This window comes from Lampris incognitus, chromosome 9 (genome assembly GCF_029633865.1).
Source record: "Lampris incognitus isolate fLamInc1 chromosome 9, fLamInc1.hap2, whole genome shotgun sequence".
NCBI lineage: Eukaryota > Metazoa > Chordata > Actinopteri > Lampriformes > Lampridae > Lampris > Lampris incognitus.
The window spans coordinates 21,182,020-21,204,927 of NC_079219.1; the positions used below are offsets into that span (position 1 = coordinate 21,182,020).

The following is a 22,908-nucleotide window of genomic DNA, read 5'->3' on the forward strand; positions in this document are numbered from 1 at the left end:
TGTTCATCCCACCCAGTCATAATTCAACAGTGGTATACGGACAGCATCTCAAAGCATGGTAAAGCTACCAGTTAGTATTATGTTACTAGACTCATGGTCCAGATGAATAAAGTGAAATCGAATAAGGGGAGAAAAATACCAGATTTTAGCTTTGAAAGTAGATTTTTTTTAACCTCTACAGGTCTCCTCTCTGATCATTTCCTGAACCACACAGAAAGTTGCTGATAAAACGAATGGTGTTTATTACCACAAGACAAAAAAAAAATGCACTGAAGAGATTTTTTTGTCTTAATGTTTGCCCCTGGGCATCTCCCACTGTCCACCCTTTTTGCTCTCGCGCTATCAAATATGGCCAGTTTTACCATTAACGTGCATCTTTTTTCATGTTCTTGAAATGGAAACTTTTTTTTTTTTGGAAAATAATTTTTTAAAGTGTGAAAATATGTGTGAATGTGAAGGAAAATTATGCAGAACATTCGATAAATGGTAATCTTTTATATTCTCGTCTTATGTGCCGGTGTTAAAATGTGAAAATGACTTGTTGAAATGCGGAGTTTGTTTCCAAAATGAGCTCTCTTGCACTTGGACAAAATGGACGCTGCTCTTTCAGAATGACTCACAACAGAAAACTGAAACCTAAACTTAATCGCACACACTTAAAAACACATCCCTCGCCACACTCAAAATTCTTTTATTTTACTATATTTTAGAGTTTTCAGATAACCAGCTAACAAATGTCCGATAGCAAAAGGCAGCAGGTTTCAGAGGACGGTGTTTTCTCTGTCTAACCTTGCTGGTTTGAGTTTTGACCCGAGCCACTGTCGACAATTATTAAAACTCGGGCCAGACGTATTTAAAGACAGGCTTTGACTTCATAGAACCACTCTACGTCAGAACAAGTTTGACTAAAATGTCTTTTTAGATAAAGATGGATAATAATCTGAGCTGTTTGCACTCCTGCCATGCGTTATACAATTTTAAAGGTCTTCATGCAAAGATCAAAACTTAGAAAAATCTAAAAAGCACAATTTTGCTGGTTTTTCCATGTTGAGTTAGAGATGTGCACATGATGGCAGATCTACAGCTGTGATTAAGTTTTTTTTTAATAAAGGTCACAAAACTTATTTTCAAAGTTTTTGATTCCTCCATTTACAAGATATTTCAGCACATGACCTGTTATTTAAATATATCTATTTCATGTTATGTATATGAATTACTCTGTCGTGGAAATGAGTAACAATAGAGTTGTATTGTCAATGTGATATTTCTTTAATATTTCAAAATATTAATATTTTCAATATAAGTTGAAAATATTGAATAGTCCAAATTAAATGTTAAGATTTTTTTTTTTTAATTGACCTTAACATTTATTCACGAGTATGGTGTTTTACATCAGAATAGGTTTATATAACGCTGCCATAGATACAGAAAACCAGACATCGAGATAGGCAAGGTTAGCCACAGGCTGCTGTCTCGGTCTGTATGGCTAAACGTGTGTTGAAACATAGTTTATGCCAATGTTGTCCCACAAGTGCCATGCAATGCTGCCCTATACCGCAATACAGTGGCAAATTGCAGAATCAGAGGTCATCGCTATGATTTGGTTTTGTAAATATTATGAAACAATATGATATATACCTAAAAGAGGATGGAAATGTAAGGTCCAGAGCTGGATTCAGACTTAGGACTTGGTGATCAGGCTGGAGCCCAGGTGGTGCACACTCATGTTATTGCCCCACCTAGATGCCCACTCAGGTTTAGTTTCATACCTTTTGTGCGGGCAGATACATTTTTAATGTTTTTTTTTTTTTCATTGCTCAAACTGTTTGTGCTCTGAGTTTGTAGAGCAGCAGTCTTAATCCTATAATTGCTGTGTGGTCATTTTGGTCATTGTTAATATGAAATAATTGTGATGCAAAATTGTATTTCTAACTACTGTAAATATTAATGGGGCACTTGCAAAAATTAAAGGTACTAATTGTGCTACTGTCTCAAGATGCATGCTGTGATCAGTGTCACATGACAAAATAAGCTTTGTATAACCAAAAAAAAAACCTACTCTCTCTCTCGTACACTAGAAGAGTAGTCCATGTAGAATGATTTGGGTAACTAGTGTACAGCTACGTAGTGCAAAAAGGTTTTGTCTGGTATCCTCCCCTAATGAGATGCAGATCTCATCTGTCCAATGTACAATGGGACATTCTCCAGCATCCTTCAACCCTGAATTTGATCAGTTGGGTATAGACAATGAATTGATAGATGGATGGATGGATGATAGTTTAATATTTGAAGTATGGAATGAGACTGAGGAAGTTCAAGTGCAGTATACACATTGTTGTTTGAACTGCTGTTCCTGTTCACACCAGCACCTCTGTAGCATGGCTGACAACAGAGCATCCTCAACCTAGGTTATGTTTCAAACTGTACTGGTGGATGTTGCAAACTTCCTGGATGATATCCCATTCTGATGGCAGCCACAACAGAAATGGTCACCGCAGTCCAATCACAGCGATGCACAAAGGTAAGCAAGGTAACTCAATATGACGCATGGCCTGAATGATTGAAAGTGAAGACAAGACAAAAAAACGTAAAACAATCCTCGTAGATAAGTTGAGAAGCAGCTAGCTGACTCAAAGTGGTGCCGTAAAAAATGACAAAGCAAATACTTAACATGCTGAACATAGTGTAGTGTGTGCAAGGATAGCAGTGATGTCCTTTACATAAGGGTAAAACAATATCCCATGTCAACTAACCTGCCCATAACTATCAATGAAGTATGCTCTTTAATAGTTAAATGACAATTAAGAATACAAATCTGAAGTCTGAATAAGAATGATAATAATGGCCGTATCATCATGAGCTTAAACAAGAGGAATATGATTTGAAAAGCAAACATACAATAGACCTACTTTTTTTCTCCAACCAAAGCTTCTCTGCATGTGTCATTTTAGTTTCCAAAACTGAAACCTGTAAATGAAGGTGCTCCAAATCCGGTGTTGGACTGGCCAAAGACTTGTGTGAAGTGAAAGCCTTCCTGGATTAAGGTGTTTTGACTCTGCGGGTTTATTGTCATCCGGATGTTTTTTTCAATACCAACAAAGTTTACAAAATTCAAAAGGCTTTCAGACGATTCTGCTTGGTTTCCCAAAGTGGAACTAAAACTGTAAAGGGAGCTCTGGTATTGGGGGAGCAGAGGACTCAGGCCCGGACAGCATCCTGTCAGGGAGCTCCTGGTCTTCTTGTGGCCGCAGCCCGCCTCCTTCCACCATCTCAGAAAGTCCTCAAACCCGGTGATGTCCAGGCTGGCCTGCAGCGCGGCCTCCCTCTCCCTGCCCTCAAACAGCACCCTGTCGAAGGCAGCCAGCGTGGTCTGCGCCTCCTTGTTCAACCAGTCGATCTCCATCATGGCCAGCTCCTCCTTTTGCCTCAGCTCTTCTCGGAGTTCCTCAAACTGGGAGCCGATCTTCGCCCGGAGCTTGATGTTCCTCAATCGGTTTGAGGTGGTCACTTCGTTCTGCCTCGCCCGCAGGCTCTCCACCTGACCGAGCTCTTCCCTTAGGAGGTCGAGGGCCGAGGCCGCCTCTCTCTCCAGATCCTCCCGGGCTCTTCTCAGGGGTTTGATGGGGTGGTCTGTGTGGTCGCTCTCCCAGCAGCTGTGGCAGATTGTCTCTTCATCCTGGCTGCAAAACATGTTCAGGGTCTGGCTGTGCCGGGCGCATATGCCTGCTTGGTCACTTTTGCGTTTCTCGTCCATTTGTTCACCGGGTTGGCTTGACATTTTGTCCAGATCCCCCTCGAAACTGACCAAAGGATCTGAGGTGGAATCAGCCATGTGTCTTTTCTCTTCAAATGTTAAACGGACCGGTGTACCTGCGCTCCTTGTGATCAGCGTGTTTACTCGCAGCAGCAGCATATGAAGGCGGGGCTTGGGTGCAACTTCACCAAACTGGCTTAAAGGGCGTGGGTGTCTTGGTGGTTTTGTGGTTTCTGCCAGAGGAAAAGCCTGCCAGAACCAGATAAAGACAGGAGAGTCACAAGACATTAAGCACACTTAAAAAAAGAATCATCGCTCAGTTTGCATTTTATGAATAAATGTATAAGTAGACAATGAAATAAATAAATAAGCACCGGAACAAAAATTCAATGCAATTTTAAAACTTTAAGTCTAGTTCTGTTTGGCTTTTATAGTTTTTATAATTAGTATTTAATATTTACCTCTTTAGCGGGGTTATGCACCCACAGGCGACATGTCTCTTGCTGTCTGACTGCAGTGAATTTGGTTTTATATTCGACATTCAGACCAAGGCTGGATTAATACCCCCAGGCGCTCCTGGGAACTGAAGCTCATACCCCCACCCACACACACACGCATGAACACACCACGCCCACGACCCAGCCATTAAACCCCACCTTAATTATTTTGAGCTTCCAGTCAAGCTGACATGTCAAATCCACCAGACCATAATCACACACCTGTTGGTCAAAGGCTGAATAACCAGTCCAACTGAGCAGATGTGCCTATACATTTCAATAGACCAAGTACTGACATTTCACTCACAAGTCACAAGACAGGGAAACTGGATTAAATCATCCCAAGGCAGTGTGTGACTCTAGACTGTAGCAATATTTGTGTTCATGGAAAACCACCCAAGCAGACAGCACACCAGTTATTACTGATACATAATAATGTGACCGACTAGGAATAGGCTTACAGCAATGTCATCCTAAGGTAATCGCACAGCACAGCTGAATGCAGGTTTCAAAATAAGGCTCACTAAGTGAGCTAGGCAACTTCACACAGAACTGCAAAAACCAACATATAATGAACTTGACAAACTGACTCCAATACAATATAGCAGCATCACACCACAGCGATGCAATACACGTTATGCAAACAGCATATCAAATAAAGTCATCCACAAAATGTACAGCAACACACAATCACAAAAGATAATACTGCTCAATGCACAGACAACATAAATGGTTCTTACCTTTGGAAGTTATTCTTTCTTGACTTTTTTCCTTTGCAAACTCTTTGATCAAGTCCTCAAAATCCAGCTCCCTCACAAGCTCAGATTCGATGGCCATCAAAGAGAGTGCTGAAAGCCTTTTTCAGACCCATGGTTGTTTTGAGTTCATTTTTTATCCGTTTCAGTTGTGAAAATGTCCTCTTTCCCTCACAGTTGGATACAGGCAGTGTGAGAAAACGCAAGGTTGTCTGGAGTCCATTCCTCAGCACAGCACAGCTTGCAACAGTTTGCAGGAGTCTTGCTAGGTGCTGACAAAATGCCTAAACTGGCTCAGCTCATCAGCTAAGGCCTTGTCCAAGTCATTTGGATATGAAGAGGAGAGAGCATCAGCCTGTTTGTGGAGATCAGTGTCATCACAGTCCATGTCAAATAGGATACCAAAGCGACCATTTATGTCTCTGTATGCATCCAGCGGTTTGTTCAGTCCTGAGATCAAACTGTCAACCATCACACTAAATGTCTCAGCTTGGAACTTGTTACTCCCAGTGAGACGACTTCGTTGTTGACTGCATCATCATCGAAGGCTCATTTACTCATGCGGTGAGTCTCGTACTGGTAGGTCTGTGTCACACCCGTGACAGCCCGGGCAGATGTCTCAGAGTCAGCAAATTGCCCTCGTAGTGATGGGCAATTTCCTCAGAATTTCCTCCTGAACCTTCTCTGTAATCGACCCCATAATGCAGGGTCTTCACAAATGATGGGACCTGCCACTGCAAACGAGCTTGAAGTAACGTTACTTTCCACGGTTTGGTCATCCCCATCTTTGTCCGTTTCTTCTCCCGTTTTTGTCGTTTTCCCTATCTTGTACCCCTAGCAAAGGCAGTGTGTCGCTGCTGGAGCTAAAGACTTTCAGGCTAACGTTTTCATCGCTAGCTAGCTGAGGCTGTGGGGACGTGCTTCCCGAAGGGGGGTTAGTGTAACAAGCATGAATGAGTAGACTCGCTAGCCGGTTGGCTAATGGGTCGGGCCCTTTAGTCGACTTGGTTAACGTAGATCCGGATTCGCGTCCCAACTGCCCTCCGAATTCGCTACATTGGTGTCAGAAGTGGGATGGTGAGACCGTGAGGCCATCGTGCGCCCGGAGGCGTGAGGGGAGCCGGTATGCTGAAGCGCGGCAACTCGCTTCCCGAAGGAGGGGGGTAGTGTAACGAGCATGAACGAGTAGACTCACTAGCCGGTTGACTAATGGGTCGCAGTCGCACCCTTTTGTCGACTGGTTGACGTAGTCGCCGGTCGTGCGGGCGATCCCCCGACTGACCAGAGGAGACGCTAGTGCAGCGACCAGGACACATACCCACATCCGGCTTCCCACCCGCAGACATGGCCCATTGTGTCTGTAGGGAAGCCCGGCCAAGCCGGAGGCAACACGGGGATTCGAACTGGGATCCCCGTGTTGGTAGGCAATGGAATAGACCACTACACTATCCGGACGCCGGCAAAACATTTTCATTGGGTCGATTTTTTTAGCTTGAGCGCTGCGTATTAACAACTTTTCCGTTCCATTGAATTGGGCGCTGCGCTTAAGTCTTATAATGGCAGGAAAAACACTTGTTTTTCTGCTGGTGTGTACATGTATCTGTCCACTGCTAATCTCACATACTACTGGGCCTGTCAGCCTAATAATGTTTGTGCACAGTTATGATTATGATCAAGGACCTCTCATGGTTGTGGTGATTTAAAACCTTTTGTACAGCAATTGCGTGCTAACTCCGCAGTTGGTTTGTCACACACACCCCTTCTTCTCTGAGCATCGGAGAATAGGGGGTATCAGAGAAGAGGAGGTACGCTTGGCGGAGATCTGCACTCTCCTGGGTGCACTCTTCTAGTTTTAATTTATTTTTAATGTATTTCTTTTCTATAGGCTGCTAGGGAATGCTTGCAGTTACTGATGGTTTCTATTTGTTTGGGATGGACACAGTGTTGTGTGTGATGCTTCAGTCTTGTTTGTGCCAAACCCATCAGTGTTACAAATCTAACGTATAATACAAATATTTTTATTACACTTGTATTTCTCAGTGCTTTTGTTATTTTGTCTTGCAAGCACTTCAAACCGTGTATATCGGCGTATTAGATTCCCAAATCACTAGGGGGGAGAAGATGTAGGACTTGCAGCGGGGAGCTTGGGGGGCGTCTCTTATTTCTCTATAGAAGGTGGCAACAGAAACATTCACACCAGTGGTAGAAAGATCTTCAGATGATTTTTTAAAAAAAAATTTTAAGCAAAGATGTCACTGTATCATCCCAACTCAGCTTTGTAGAAACGGACCACAGATATTTAAAACAAAAGGTTTTACCAGTTTGAAACTGACTCTCAACCCCAACTTTATTTGACACTATGATGTGGATTCGTGTAGGGGACATTTTTTTATTCATTTCTTTACACACGACATGTATTTCAAACTTTCACAATGAGTTGTAGCTGGCAAGGTCTTTACCAAAGCTTTTACAGACACTACTAATGTTAACAAATCTTTTATTGTCTAAATATGAATGTCATTAATGTGCTCGTCTTGATGCATGCTCAATAATCCTGGTAAGGAAATCCCAGAAAGTTGAATCAGTTCATCTGGACACAGTGTTGTCTCCAGATGAACTGGTTCCACTTTCTGTGCGTTCATGTGCTCACAACGTGTGTGCAAAATGACAGTTTGATCCTCCATTAAGAAGATTTTGTTGTGTAAACATAATTTCAAAAAATTTTCGAAGATGATATGCAGCCTTACACCTTTACCCTCCTGCTATAGGTATGCTTCACACAATAGCTCAACTAAGTTCTGCTCTAAATGAAATAATGTCCAGTTCTTACCCAAGAGCAGCGAACAATCATCAGAGTACTTTTCTTCATAAAGACAGGGCTGAAATACAGAAACAATGTCATAATCACACTAACTTTCCTTGCAGCAACGCGTCAGGTAATGTTGCCGTTGGTGCATGCTGCAAGAAACTCAAAACCAATAATTGCTCTGTGAACCTGCAGACAGACATAATGAAGTGTACATTCAATTAAACTTCAGAAATTTCTGATGTTAGGAATATTATTTAGTTTAACGTCTCCCGCCAATCAACATATTTTAAAGAGTTTTGCCCCGTAAGTTCAGCAAGACTTTTACAGAGCAAAAACTGTCAATAACTAGAAATGTATACAGATCAATTGATCATGAAATGTATACAAAGCGAGATGACTGATAGTCCTCCAGCTCTAGTAAAGCACTATTTGTACTTTGATGTGATTTGGTGTGCATAATACAATGACGGGTATCAAAAGTGCATATTCATTTACCCCGTCAAATCAAAGCTGAATAAACAGTGCTATAGTGTAAATTAATAAAACTAAAGCATTGGGCTTCAAACAGGTTTTAAATCTTGTTGATTGCACCGTCACATCAAGCACTTGGCACAAGCATTTGGTTAGCGTTGCTAGCTAAAGAGAGAGAGAACATTTTTGAGATTTAAAGAGGGCTGCCCCTGCTCTGGGATGCTTGATAAATCGGGAGACATAGATAATCACTTGCAGTTTAACTGACATCACTTATTTACACTTTTGCTAATAATTTCCAATGGCCAAAGTCCACCGTCATCAAAGATTTACTCTTCAGTCTGGCAATACCAAGCTAATGCCTGTACAAGGGTTTGGTTCACTGTTGTTGGTCAGACAGGGATAAGAGAATAAAGACTGACCTCTTACTAAGTCCAAAAAAAAAAATCATCTTTTCATTTTACTGGCCAGTATGAAATGAAACTTCTCAGGTTTCACATTCGGAGAAATCCCTCGCCATTTCCTGAGTCTGTCCAGAATTACTTCCATTTTAATTCCCTGAAGTTTGCCTCCTAAGCCGCAATGCCAAAAGACAACCCTCCTCTACATCTCCGTCTTCTTCTGAAAGACCAGTTATCCAAAGTGTGCCCACCCTCCACCTCCAATCAGCCAAAAGCATTGCCGTTGCGAACAGTGTTGGCATGGGCCCTGTTTCTGCTGCGGACGGGTCGGTCCCGGCTGAAGATGGTGTCGTAGTCGCTGTCCATCTCAGACTCTGACATCATCAGGCTGGAGTTGTGCTCTGTGCTGCGGTGTTTGATACCTGAGATGGATTAGTGGACAACATGTCTGTGTTGATATGACTTGAGATTAGATCAATGGAGAGATAATTGAAATTTAAATGAATTCATCGTTTTCAGGTTTTAGTTAGTGGAGAGGTGATACCTCCAACATTATTAAAACATTGTAACGTCTACCTGTCCAACATAAAGATGAAACTTGAACTTTGTGTTCAGACTGGTTGTCTTGGCAGGTTAAAAAAAAAAAAAAAAAACCTTGGATATTTGTGTTTACATCATCATGGTGATAATTTTAACCAGCAGTCCTCAAATAAAGCCAATAACTGTCTTGATTCATATAGCTGCAGTAAACATTTGAAACCAATATTTCCTGTGCTTCAGGAAACCCTTCTCTCCATTTCATCCAGAAATATATCAGTCAAACCACAGATATATTTGTCGAACAACAGTGGCACCATTGTGCTCCCATTATTTCCTATGGCCTGCACCACACTTAAACCATTTTTAATTTAGTTTTACTTCTGTGGCAAAGGTTGTGATGTAACTGCCATGCATCCAATAGAAATGAGGGGCAGGTGAGAAACAAAGAAAACTTGAGCAACATTTGAGTTTATCTCAGAATTTCCTGAACTCTATGGCACAACAATAATGCTGTAGAGAGACTTGGAGCAAGCAGTTATGAGCATATTTCCAATGAAGCGGGCATATCAAGTGTGTTGAAAAATGCTGATCGGAGAAATAGGACAAATGGATGTTAACTTAATTTGCCTCTACACTGATGATATGTTTCTCTCAAAATATTAACGGCCTTACATGAAAACAGTTCATGTGGTGATTGTGTTTTGTAGACAAAAACATGGCTTACTTGTTTTGGCTTTTGAAAGTGCCAACTTATTATGATACGGTCACACAGTGAGTGAGGAGCATCTGAGACAAAGCCAAAAGCTCAGCACAGGTCAGGTTCAATGTGAGAGCCTCATAAGAGACATCAGTATTAATTAATTATTATTAATTGTGTTGCAAATTTACTGAATGGACTGTGTTGTTGACTGTTTGTGTTTTTTTGCTTTGTTCTCTGGTTTTGTATGTTTTCGATGGTGTCGTTTTTGGGAGGTTTGGATGTGAGCTCTTATCTTTTGTGTTGCACTGCAGTGGGCTGGGAGAAACGAAATTTCGTCTCTTTTGTGTACACAAGTACATGAATGAGATGACAATAAATTGTTCCCGATTCCCGATTTTCTCAATAAAATAAAACACCATTTTATGCAATATTAAAAACAAAAACTATAACATTCTTAAAACTATCAGACATCCAATAGAAAGCTCACTGGCACTTTTAAAGTTATTCTCATCCAATTTTGAGACATACGTAGTGATTGGTCTTCTATATGAATCCCCTAACCTTTTTTTTTTTAACTGCAATAAAAAGGTAAAAAAATAAGGTGGCCACTCAGTGGTGCTGCAGCAGCTAACTCACTGTATTTGGGACGGAGCTCCACTCTCTCCTGGTCATCCATGTTGTCCAGGATGGTGTACTTGGTTTTCTTCCTTACTTTGGTCCTCCTCCTTCTAAACAAAAACAACAAAAAAAATCTCAAAATTCATTTTATTTATGGATGAGTTTTAGAAAGGAAACACAATCATAAATATCTTAGCCAGAACAGATCTTAAACTGTAAGCGAAGCCAACAGCCTTGCACATGTAAATGTATTTACTGAAACATAACAAAGGATAAGATAAGATAATTCATGCTCCACCTTGTTGGGATACTGAGTAGGAGTAGTAGATATGTATTATGCCTACTCTGCTTGTAAACTTTAATTAAAACAATCACATACAAATAAATTCATTCTGTATTCCTGTCTGTCCATTCCCCCTGTCCAAGAAGCGGGCTAGAGTCTTCCCAGCAGCCAATTAAGTGGAAGGCAGGAAGAAACTCCAGACGACAGCTCACCAGTCCATAGCAGAATCCACATACACAACTAGTCCCAAATCATTCGTGCCTATGGGCCATTTAGAATCTCCCATTAAACTTCCTGAATCTTTGGACTGTGGGAGGAAACCGGAATACCCAGACGAGACTTACACAAAATGGGAGGCTCATCCTCACAGAAAGGGTGGGATTGAACCCATGACCTTTCAGACGTGAGACAACATTACTAACCTCCTTACCATCTCACAAATCTTAAGTCTTTGCTTTTCTTAAACCAGTCTTGTAGGAGTAGTCATGAATTCACCTCTTGCAGCAGCAGATGAAGGTCCAGCTGACAGACAGAACGAAGATGATGACCACGAAGCTGGACAGAATGACATACAGCACTCTCCACTCTGGGGAGACACCACAGAACATCAGTGAGCTTCATCACAAAGACGATTTATAAAGTGACCAGTGTAATTTAAGTAAAGCAAGTAATGGGTTGCTATTGAAGTCATGAATCATCTTTAGGCTGTGCTGAGTTGATTTTTATGGTTTTTAAGGGTATAATCCCTTATGTTGACCTAGTGAAGAGCTCCGACATGGAAAAGCTTCATTTAGAGTAAACCATTACTTTAGAATATTGATCAAATTTATAATTGAAATTCAATCCCATTTTACCCTTTTCTACAACTTGAGTAATAATATTATGGAATTTTTTTTCTTCTTCGAATAATTGCATAGGCCTTCTATGCTTTACAGGTATAACATTTCCTTTAGGTTCGTTTTTTTAATTTAATTATGGGTTATTCTCATATTACGTCACATATCACGTGACGGCAACACATTCGCCATGTTGGAGGACAACAGCTCTAATCCGTACTGTGTTGCTCTCACTGCACGATGCTAAATGTTTTCTAAACAGTCAAAGTGGACAGAATTTGTTTCTAGGTTTGATTCATACAGAATAGCCATCGTGGTTTGATATTTTACAGTGGTTAATTTCTGCACTGTTTTGGGTTGTTCCAATCGAGCTGACAGAGAGCGGAACAAGTCCTACTAACACTTTCCAAAGATAATCAGCCATCAAGGAAAAGAAACTTGAAGGTTGTCAGAGGAAAGAAGAAAATGGATATCGAAGATAAGTCGGGAAGATCTTACAGTTGAAAAATTGGTATCATGCAGAAGTTAAGATACCTGCTTTTACAAAAGGTGAAAAGCAGCTTGGTCCTTTAGAAATTGAGGCAACAAGAAAAATTGCATGTGGAGCATGTCATTGGCCTAGTACGGAGAAATTTACAATTTTACAAGGAATTTTGCCAACAGACTACCTCAGGAACAAGGATAGTGCTGGTATGATCAACAGTGGATAAAATTGCCTTGGTTTCTTGTGTATTGACAAATGTGTGTGACTCAGTAGTTCCTTCAGACTGTTACAACTTTCAACTACAGCTGGCCCTCTGGTGCGGCCATAACAACCTGGAGCTGAACATGCTCAAAACTGTGGCCATGACAGAGGACTTAAGGATGAGTTCCCCAACACTGCCCCACCTCACCATATTCAACAGCATGATGTCTATGGTGAAAACCAGCAGAATTCTGGGTTCCACAATCTCCCCAGACCTAAGGTGGGCATCCAATATAGACACAATCATCAAAAAGGCCCAGCAGAGGATATAGTTTTTCTGCCAGCTCAAGAGTTTCAACCTGCCTCAGGAACTGCTGACTTAGTTCTACACTGCAATAATCCAGTCTGTCCTCTGCACATCCATCACTGTCTGGTTTGGTTCGGCCCCCAAACAGGACAGGGACATACTACAATGGACAGTTAAGTCTGCAGAGAAAATCATTGGTGCCAACCGGCCCTCCATTCAGGACTTATAGTACAGAGTCAGGAAACGGGCAGGCAACATCACTGCAGACCCATTACACCCTGGTCACAACCTGTTCCAACTCCTCCCCTCTGGCAGGTGCTACAAAGCACTGTACCCCAAAACAACCAGATATAAAAACAGTTTCTTTCCGCAGGCTGTCATTCAAATGAACATTTAACACTGTCAAAGTTAACCATTTTGTATATACTGTACTGTACACGGGCATGCTCCGTCATGTCCATCTCACTCAGGCATGTATGTAAGTAACCTGCTAACATCTATTTCAGCATCTCTGATATATTCTCTGCACCATTGCACTTTGTCACCTCTTATTTAGCCTGTATAAAGTCAATCCTTGTGTATATATCTGAAGATTGTTGTGGTGTAGTGTTGTTATTCTATGTTAAGTACACAGAGAGAGCCATGAAACCAGAATCAAATAACATGTATGTGCAAATCTACATGGCCAATAAACATGATTCTGACAATGTCAAACTAATATCACAATTTGGCTGTCAACCAGAGTCACTCTGTAGCTGAACATGATGCTACATTCAAGGTAATACCACGACATGTGGAAAGACAAAAGGTCTATATCTGATGACTTGGAAATTATGTTTTATTTTCTGAACAATTCCACTCAAGTTGTCCTCTTAGCTAAGGGGAGAAAAAAAACAGCTTACCACAGTTGCTCTCTCCATCACCAAATAACCGGCGAATAAGGTTCTCTGTCCAAAAGGGGTCACAGACACACTCCTTGGTGATTGGATCACACTGGCCTCGCCCCGAACAGTGCAGCAAACACACTGAAATTACACAGTATTGCAATCAAATTATGAACATAGAGCCTATGCCTTTATGTCAGAAACCACATGGCAACCATTGCTGGCGAGGACAAATTAAGAAACTCAATGTAGTCTCTTGTCTGTTTATTACAACTGAGTAAAAACAGTCACATCTCATTCTGGTCTAAAAAAGGAGGGTGTGTTCCCTTTGCCAGCAAACTAACTTGGCAAAACAACCAGTTTTAGAGTTATTATCCTGAAGATCATTGTTTTTAACTTATTGACACTTATGGTGATATGGATATTTGCAATAGTGTTCAACTCCAGATTCCAAGTAACCCATTTGAAATCAAACGCTGAGTGATGTTGTTTCTCAGCACCTTTGTCACCACCAAAAAAATATATATATATATATATATATATCTCAACACGGATACAGGAAAAAATATTTTAATACATTGCAGTACAGGCCTGTTTCATGCATCTTGCGCTCATCAGCTGCTAATCTGTTTCCTGTATCTGTGTTGATATTCCGCTCATTTGTGGAGCACTCACACCATTGACAGTTTCGGAAAAAAACACTATATATATATATATATATATATATATATATATATATATATATATATATATAAAACTGAAGAGTTTAGCTTTGGATTTTGTAGCATGATTTTGTAACATTTCTACAAGCCTGTCTTGTCATTTGCTTGTTAGCCACAACAATTTTGTTTCTGGATCAAACTTGGTGCTACATGCCTTATTTTTTTTATTTATCATCTCATCTCATCTTCAGCCGCTTTTCCGGGGTCGGATTGCGGTGGCAGCAAGCTAAGTAGGGCACTCCAGGTGTCCCTCTCCCCAGCAACAGCCTCCAGCTCTACCTGGGGGATCCCAAGGCATTCCCACGCCAGATTGGACATGTAGTCCCTCCAGCAAGTTCTGGATCTACCCCAGGGTCTCCTCCCAGTTGGCAGTGCCTGGTAAACCTCCAAAGGAAAGCGCCCAGGGGCCATCCTAATCAGATGCCCGAACCATCTCAACTGGTTCCTATCCATGCGAAGGAGCAGCGTCTCTACTCCAAGCTCTCTCCGGATGTCCGAGCTCCTCACCTGAAGGGTGTCTGGGCTCATTTCAGCTGCTTGTATCCGTGATCTCACCCTTTCAGTCACTACCCAAAGCTCATGACCATAGGTGAGGATTAGAACAAAGATTGACTGGTAAATTGAGAGCTTTGCATTCCGGGTCAGCTCCTTCTTCGCCACAATGGTCCGGTACAACATCCGCATTACTGCTGATGCTGCACCAATCCGCCTGTCAATCTCCCGCTCCATCCTACCCTCACTCGTGAACAAGGCCCCGAGATAATTGAACTCCTTCACTTGAGGCAACAACTCATCCCCAACCCAGAGGGAGCAATCCACCATTTCCGGTAGAGAATGTTGGACTGCAGCTCACTCTACCAACTCATCTTCATCTATGTGAGAGCGTAGTCCTGCGTGTTTGTTGATAAAGCAATAGGAGAAGATGTTCGGTCTCAGAACCATCCGTTTTATTTAGCAGTAAATGGATAAAGCATACAGAGCTCTGGGTCTAGATCTTCCTATCCCTGACAAACAACAGATTGTGTCAGTTCACGAAGTCTGACTGTCTCTCCTTTCCCTGACCCAGTCTTTATACTATACAAAGTGTTGACTGAATATGGATGTGTGGTCTTCTTTCTGATTGGTCCGTTCATCTGACTCCGTTTCCGCCTCACTGATATCCGGACTCCAGGTAATCTTCTTCTCCATCTGCTGTGACCTCCTTGTTGCAGCTGCCGTCGTAAAATCCTGTTCCTATCTCTGAAACCACAAATCACAGCACATCTCGTCTCTACTCCCCCTTGACCACAACACCCTTATTGTTCCCTTTCCTATTCAGAGCCGCTAACCTTATCTTAGGTCAGCGACCCTCACTCCTTCCATGGAGATAGATACACTCTCCTTCTTGGGACATCTTATCCTTTTATTGCCCCCCACTTCTCTTCCTATAATTTACTCTGCATTCCTCTGTCTGCTAACATACTCAGTACTTTTCCACTGCCACTATAGCCCCTCATGTCCTTGTAACAAGCCCTGTTCCTCATGCATATGCTTTCCCAATGATTAATATATCCTTATATCCCTTATTCCAATTAATACATTGTAAATCATTATTAAACATCACACCATTACATTTATCTACAAGAACCATGGCCTAAGACTTGGAGGTGCTGACTCTCATCCCAGTCATTTCACACTCAGCTGCAAACCACCCCAGTGCGCACTGGAGGTCGCGTTCTGATGAAGCCAACAAAACCACATCATCTGCGAAGAGCAGAGATGCAATTCTGAGGTTCCCAAAACAGGCACACTCCTCACCTTGGCTGCGCCTTGAGATCCTGTCCATGAATAGCACAAACAGAATCGGAGACAAGGGACAACCTTGGCGGAGTCCGACACCCACCGAAAACGTGCTTGACTTTGTGCCAAGAATGCGGACACAGCTCTCACTTTGGTTGTACAAGGACCGGATGGCTTGTAGCAACTGCCCCGGTACCCCATACTCCCGCAGTACCCCCCACATCAGAGGAGGTATGTGATATAGTCTGTAGCCCTTCCCAGATTGCAGAGGGGGTGGAGCAGTGACCGGGAAGACTCAGAAGAGTGGGGTAATTGGCCAGATACAATTCGGGAGAAAAAAGAGGGAGATGGCCCAGGCCAAAGAACATCACCAGGAATGAGTGGAAGCCATGTTTCAAAGTGGCAATCTGAGGCAGGCCTGGCAAGGTCTCTCCGTCCTCAACGAAGAGAACCACAGAAAGGAGGGAATAAAGAAGAGGGCATATTTGTCAATGACCTCAATTTCTTCTTCTGTCAGTTTGACACTCAGGACTTCAGTGAAACAACAGAGAGGCTGAGGAATGAACTCCAGCATGAGATCATGGAGGGGCGGGGTCAGTCAATCGCCCTCACAGAGGAGGAGGTGAGCCAGGGCCTGAGGAGGTTCAATCCGTCCAAGGCCCTGAGGCCTGATCTCATTAACGGGATGGTGGTGAAGGAATGCTCAGATAAGCTAGCCAGTGTTCTCTGTCATCTCTTTAGCCACTCTCTCTGGGAGAACCCCATCCCTACACTGCTGAAGTGTTTCGAGATAAGGCCTATCCCCAAGACCAACCGCCCTGTAGAGCTGAAAAACTACTGACCTGTGGCACTCACACCTTGGTAAAGTGCCTGGAGATATTAGTGCTACCCCACCTCCTCTCACAAGCCAGCCCCACCCTTGATACGCTGCAGTCTGCCTACAGGCAAAACTGCTCAGTGGAGTGTGTGGTGATGACTGTTTTGCATACCACCTACAGTCAGTTAGAAAAGTGGTAGAGAGGGCTAGCAGTTAAAAGTACCTCGGGACCATCATCGACAGCTGGCTGACCTTCAACGACAACACACAAACCATCTCCAACAAGTGCCAGCAGCAGCTCTACCTCCTAAGGAGGCTGAGGCATCTGGATGTTCCCCCTCCCATCCTCCGTAGCTTTTATATCTGCCATGTAGAGAGCCTCCTCACCTTCTCTTTTCTGGCTTGGTATGAGGGGCTCTTAGAGACCAACAAGGCCAAGCTGCAGAGAGTGATCACCTTGGGGTCTAAGCTCAATGCAGTCTTAACCCTCCAGCAGCTCTATGACCAGAGGGCAGTGAAGAAAGCAAGTAAGCTCGCGAGGAACTCAACTCATAAACCTCGGCACCTGCTTTCAGATCATGCCCTCTGGCAGGAGATACAGTGCATCCAGAAAGTATTCACACCCCTTCACTTTCCCCACATTTTGTTATGTTACAGCCTTATTCCAAAATGGATTAAATTCCATTTTTCCCTCATCAATCTACATACAATACCCCATAATGACAAAGTGAAGAAGATTTTGTAGAAATTTTTGCAAATTTATTAAAAATAAAAAACGGAAATATTGCATGTACAGAAGTATTCACACCCTTTGCTATGACACTCAAAATTGAGCTCAGGTTCATCCTGTTTCCACTGATCATCCTTGAGATGTTTCTACATCTTGATTGGAGTCCACCTGTAATAAATTCAATTGATTGGACATGATTTGGAAAGGCACACACCTGTCTATATTAGGTCCCACTGTTGACAGTGCATGTCAGAGCAGAAACCAAGCCATGAAGTCAAAGGAATTGTCTGTGGACCTCCGAGACAGGATTGTATCAAGGCACAGATCTGGGGAAGGGTACAAAAAAATTTCTACAGCTTTGAAGGTCCCGAAGAGCACAGTGGTCTCCATCATTCGTAAATGGAAGAAGTTTGGATCCACCAGGACTCTTCCTAGAGCTGGCCACCCAGCCAAACTGAGCAAGCGGGGGAGAAGGGCCTTGGTCAGGGAGGTGACCAAGAACCCGATGGTCACTCTGACAGAGCTCCAGCGTTCCTCTGTGGAGATGGGAGAACCTTCCAGAAGGACAACCATCTCTGCAGCACTCCACCAAACAGGCCTTTATGGTAGAGTGGCCAGACGGAAGCCTCTGCTCAGTAAAAGGCATACGACAGCCCGCTTGGAGTTTGCCAGAAAGCACCTAAAGGACTCTCAGACCATGAGAAACAAAATTCTCTGGTCTGATGAAACCAAGATTGAACTCTTTGGCCTGAATGCCAAATGTCACGTCTGGAGGAAACCAGGCACCTCTCATCACCTTGCTAATACCATCCCTACAGTGAAGCATGATGGTGGCAGCATCATGCTGTGGGGATGTTTTTCAGCGGCAGGAACTGGGAGACTAGTAAGAATCGAGGGAAAGATGAATGGAGCAAAATACAGAGAGATCCTTGATGAAAACCTGCTCCAGAGTGTTCAGGACCTCAGACTGGGGCGAAGGATTACCTTTCAACACGACAACGACCCTAAGCACACAGCCAAGACAACGAAGGAGTGGCTTCGGAACAAGTCTGTGAATGTCCTTGAGTGGCCCAGCCAGAGCCCAGACTTGAACCCCATTGAACATCTCTGGAAAGACCTAAAATAGCTGTGCAGCGACGCTCCCCATCTAACCTTACAGAGCTCGAGAGGATCTGCAGAGAAGAATGGGAGAAATACCCCAAATATAGGTGTGCCAAGCTTGTAGCTTCATACCCAAGACGACTTGAGCTATAATCGCTGCCAAGGGTGCCTCAACCAAGTCCTGAGTAAAGGGTGTGAATACTTATGTACATGCAATATTTCAGTTTTTTATTTTTAATAAATTTGCAAAAATTTCTACAAAACCTTTTTTCACTTTGTCATTATGGGGTATTGTGTGTAGATTGATGAGGGAAGAAAAGGAATTCAATCCATTTTGGAATAAGGCTGTAACATAACAAAATGTGGGGAAAGTGAAGGGGTGTGAATGCTTTCCGGATGCACTGTACATATGATCCCCCTGTATTCAAAACAAACAGCAGCAGCTTTTACATCTGCCATGTAGAGAGCCGCCTCACCTTCTCTTTTCTGGCTTGGTATGAGGGGCTCCCAGAGACCAACAAGGCCAAGCTACGGAGAGTGATCACCTTGGGGTCTAAGCTCAGTGCAGTCTTAACCCTCCAGTGGCTCTATGACCAGAGGGCAGTGAAGAAAGCAAGTAAGCTCACGAGGGACTCAACTCATAAACCTCAGCACCTGCTTTCAGATCATGTCCTCTGGCAGGAGATACATATGATCCCCCTGTATTCAAAACAAACAGCAGCAAGGCTAGTTTAATCGCCCCCTATTATTAGGCTCCTTAACAAACAGGACCTCATGGAACTCCCTTGCCCCTCCACCTGGAAGAACTAGATCTGTTTTGCCAACACCCCCCATGTGCACGCACACACACATTCTCAGACTGAGTAGAACATTGCTTTTCTTTTAAAAATCTTTCCTGCTTTTATTGTGGTGTTATTTATTTATTTTACTTATTGTATGTACTGAACTGAGCAAAATGAATTTCCTTTGTGGACAATAAAGTACATCCATCCATCTATCTATCTATATTTAACCAAACACAATATCAATCAACTATCTGAGACCAAAAAAACAAAAGAAAATCTGCTGTAAATGGAGTTTGTAGGCTGCGATGTGATGTGGTTGTTTATGTAGATATTTAGAATAAACGAATAGCACTATTCCCTCGGATCTTGCTGTAGGTTTTAGGCTTGTACTGCAGTGACTCAAGTACGTTTCCCTCTTTCTTGCTTCATGCCAAAAGACAGGTACAGTTCTTTTGCATCACTCCCCTCAACTTACTGTTTTTGTGTATTGTTTCCATGATACACTACGTATAGAAAAGTATAATATAAAACAGTATAATATAACAATGTAACATAACATAACATTTGATAATAGCCTCATTCAGCCCATCTATGCCCTGGTACACTAGTGATTAACCAAGTAAACATGATACCTATTTGTCAGTAATTTAAAAAGCGAGGCAGTGATTGTCGTAAAGAGGTACTTACAGACTGTATCGACCCGAACCACCCTGAACAGCAGGTAGTCCGTCTTTTCCTTAAGCAGCTGGTTCCGTAGAACTCGGGCCAAGTTAGAACCAGGGACCGGCCCCTCAGGGCCACGCACTGAGAATCTTAGTACCGTGCTGGATATATCACACAGACACACAAACACACAGTTTACACATACTCAAACATGTTTGTGTACTTATATGCAAGAAAGACATTACATGTGTGTGTGTGTGTGTGTGTGTGTGTGTGTGTAAAATACAAGTTCATGCCATAAGCAATCATCAGCTGATGGTTGCTTATGGCATGGAACAGGCTTACATTGTCCCATAAAGAATGTACTTGAACCACTGGATTGATTATATATATATTCGTCTTTCAATCTATCACTGTGTTTATCCATCTCTTTCTCCCCTTCTGTCTCAGTTTCAATCTGCCTGTAATTCGTTGTCTGACTTCTTGTTTGTCTCTCTACTTTAAGAGTCTATGTCTGTCTCTCAGTCTCTTCCTCTTTGTCTCTGTCTCCCTTCTCCATCTGTCTGTCTTTGAGTCTGTCTGTCAATCCGTGTGTCTGTACCTGAGATGGGAGTGTCCCTGTAGTACAGTGAGATGGATGTCATTTTCCAGGACATGAAGCAGGGCTGCCAGCTGTCTGAGCACCGTGTCTCTCTGAGCCACGCTGACCTGGGAAACTGCCACCAACATCTCCACCTCTACTTCCTCACCACCCCCTGGCTCTGACACACACACACACACAAATCCACTCTATTATTAGTGTCGGTAAATCACATGCCACATCACTGCAATATAATATGTAGACAAATGTCAGTCAGGCAACATATCCCATCGGGAGTACAAATAGCACAATAAGACATCGCTGATATATATGTGCAAAATGTACAAAGTTTTTATACCAAAATAAGACCCTTTATTTTGTGCTCAAAAAAACAAAAAAACAACACACAAATGATGACTGGTCAAGTTCCTCTAGCAGCACACTGACCTACAAACCACGTCCTTAAATTACTGCTGTTTGGCTGCATGTAATTTTCCACCCCATTTCCCCTCACTACCTGGGCGGACTTCCACGGTGGCAGTGGCAGTACTGGTCTGCCCCTGGGCATCAGTCACCCTCAGCTGGAACAGGTAGGTCCCTTCCACCAGGTTGGCCAGGTACAGAGATGCCTGCGTCTTGGAGCCATACAGCACATCCTGGGAACACAACACCCTAACATTACCACTATAGCCCCTTTCATGCTGGCCAAAAAACCCGCCAACACCCGCTAACATCCGCCTTTAGGTTTTCTCTACTTTTAATCAAGCCAATAATTAAGAGTTCTTGGGAAGATAATTACCCAAATGAGAAATTGTACCATCTAAGATATACCCAAGATTATTTTTAAGGGAAAAATTACAAAGATTTTGTTCACAATTTGGGATCCTTCTGCCAGAAATAACTAAAGATCTGCCGGTCTATCTGCATGTCTTTCTATTTACATAACTTCTTAGGATGTAAAGTACCTCGTGGACCTGAAAAAGAAGCGACTCATTCATTCTCATGAGGATTAGCTAGTTCATTTTTACAGGGAGGGGTTAAAGAAACCAAAAATTGAGAGCAGGGCTCCAAAATTAAGGGGCATTCAACGAGGCATGAGATGTTTGAAAAATTACAAATAATAATAATTTCAAGTACAACCTAAAAATGAACTCCGTGTACAGCCAGCCCCCTGCGAGTCCTCCTCAAATGGATCACATCTTTTTTTTTCTCCTACCATGAGCGTCAGCTCTGTAGTGAAATCTGCCTTTATAACCCTCTGAGCTCATGTGGAATAAGACCATGTATCCACCGGGGACTTTTTTCAAAGAAACACTGCACTGGAGTTGAGTTCCTTGATAGTCCTGTGTGAAAAGCAGGACGCGAGCACTGGGAGGAGATGCACAGTAAATACGTATTCCTCCAACTTTCTCTTTGTTCCTGTTGTGATATTTCCCATACAAAACATAAAGGTCAATTAAAAGGGTTTTCTGTTTTCAAAACTAGTTACTGATCCATTTTCACTTTTCTGTTTTCATTTCTCCTCTCTGCTTTGAAAAAAAGTAAATCTAAATTTCATTTCTTTGGTACCACCCCTCTAGCATTCAGTATTCGTTGGTGGAAGTGGAAGTCACATCGACGAGCTGTCCGCTTCAGCAAAAGCTGAAATTGCTTCAACTTTGGAAAGAGGTGGAACACTCAAGGCACTAAGCTTTAAAAAGAGGTCAGGTCCCTGCGTTGGGTCAAGAGGACTGAAAGAGCAACCTCTCCATAGAGAACAACAATGGGTGGCAGTAGCTCAGGAGGTAGAGCAGGTTGTTCGCTAACTGGAGGGTTGCTGGTTTGATCCTGGGCTCTTCCTTGCAAAAAAAAGTTGAGATGTCCCTGAGCCTAACTCCTAACTTTTCCCGATGAGCTGGTTGTTACCTTACATGATTGACAATCCCGTCGGTGTATGAGTGTGTGTGTGTGTGTGTGTGTGGGGGGGGGGGGGTAAAATATGTGCGGCACTAACTGTAAAGCACTTTGGAAAAAGCTGCTCACCCCAGCTGCAGGACTCTGGTTGTCCCGCACCCAGAGGTACTGCACTTCTGCCTGGTCGCCATCTGTCACCGAGCCACGCAGCACCAGTGAGTTGTTGGGCAGGGTTAAGGTGTGACTGCCACTGGCATGTGCCATAGGATGAAGTATTCTGGCTGGAAGAGATGTAAAC

The 22,908-nt window shown here is 42.8% G+C and overlaps 2 protein-coding genes across 2 annotated transcripts in view; both read right to left on the reverse strand.

Annotated features, from left to right (window-relative positions):
* Positions 1-2,255: 2,255 nt before the first annotated feature.
* LOC130118023 (uncharacterized) lies at positions 2,256-4,324 on the reverse strand. Its single transcript, XM_056286322.1, has 3 exons — positions 4,216-4,324; positions 2,910-4,003; positions 2,256-2,552 (listed from the first exon to the last, which is right to left on the reverse strand). The coding sequence occupies exon 2, from the start codon at positions 3,911-3,913 to the stop codon at positions 2,948-2,950; it is 966 nt and encodes a 321-aa protein (XP_056142297.1). The 5' UTR covers positions 3,914-4,003; positions 4,216-4,324; the 3' UTR covers positions 2,256-2,552; positions 2,910-2,947.
* Positions 4,325-8,951: 4,627 nt separating this feature from the next.
* Positions 8,952-22,908, reverse strand: part of kiaa0319 (KIAA0319 ortholog) — a 44,786-nt gene continuing 30,829 nt past the window's right edge. The window contains exons 13-20 of the mRNA XM_056286945.1: positions 22,740-22,891; positions 21,235-21,373; positions 20,739-20,898; positions 20,162-20,298; positions 13,559-13,681; positions 11,324-11,414; positions 10,564-10,655; positions 8,952-9,109 (exon numbers count right to left, since the gene is read on the reverse strand). Of these exons, the coding sequence (XP_056142920.1) occupies positions 8,952-9,109; positions 10,564-10,655; positions 11,324-11,414; positions 13,559-13,681; positions 20,162-20,298; positions 20,739-20,898; positions 21,235-21,373; positions 22,740-22,891 (1,052 nt within the window). The remainder of the gene's footprint in view (positions 9,110-10,563; positions 10,656-11,323; positions 11,415-13,558; positions 13,682-20,161; positions 20,299-20,738; positions 20,899-21,234; positions 21,374-22,739; positions 22,892-22,908) is intronic.

Coding starts and splice junctions, on each gene's coding strand:
- LOC130118023 (XM_056286322.1), bottom strand. CDS start 3,913: ATGCTGCTGCTGCGAGTAAACACGCTGATCACAAGGAGCGCAGGTACA.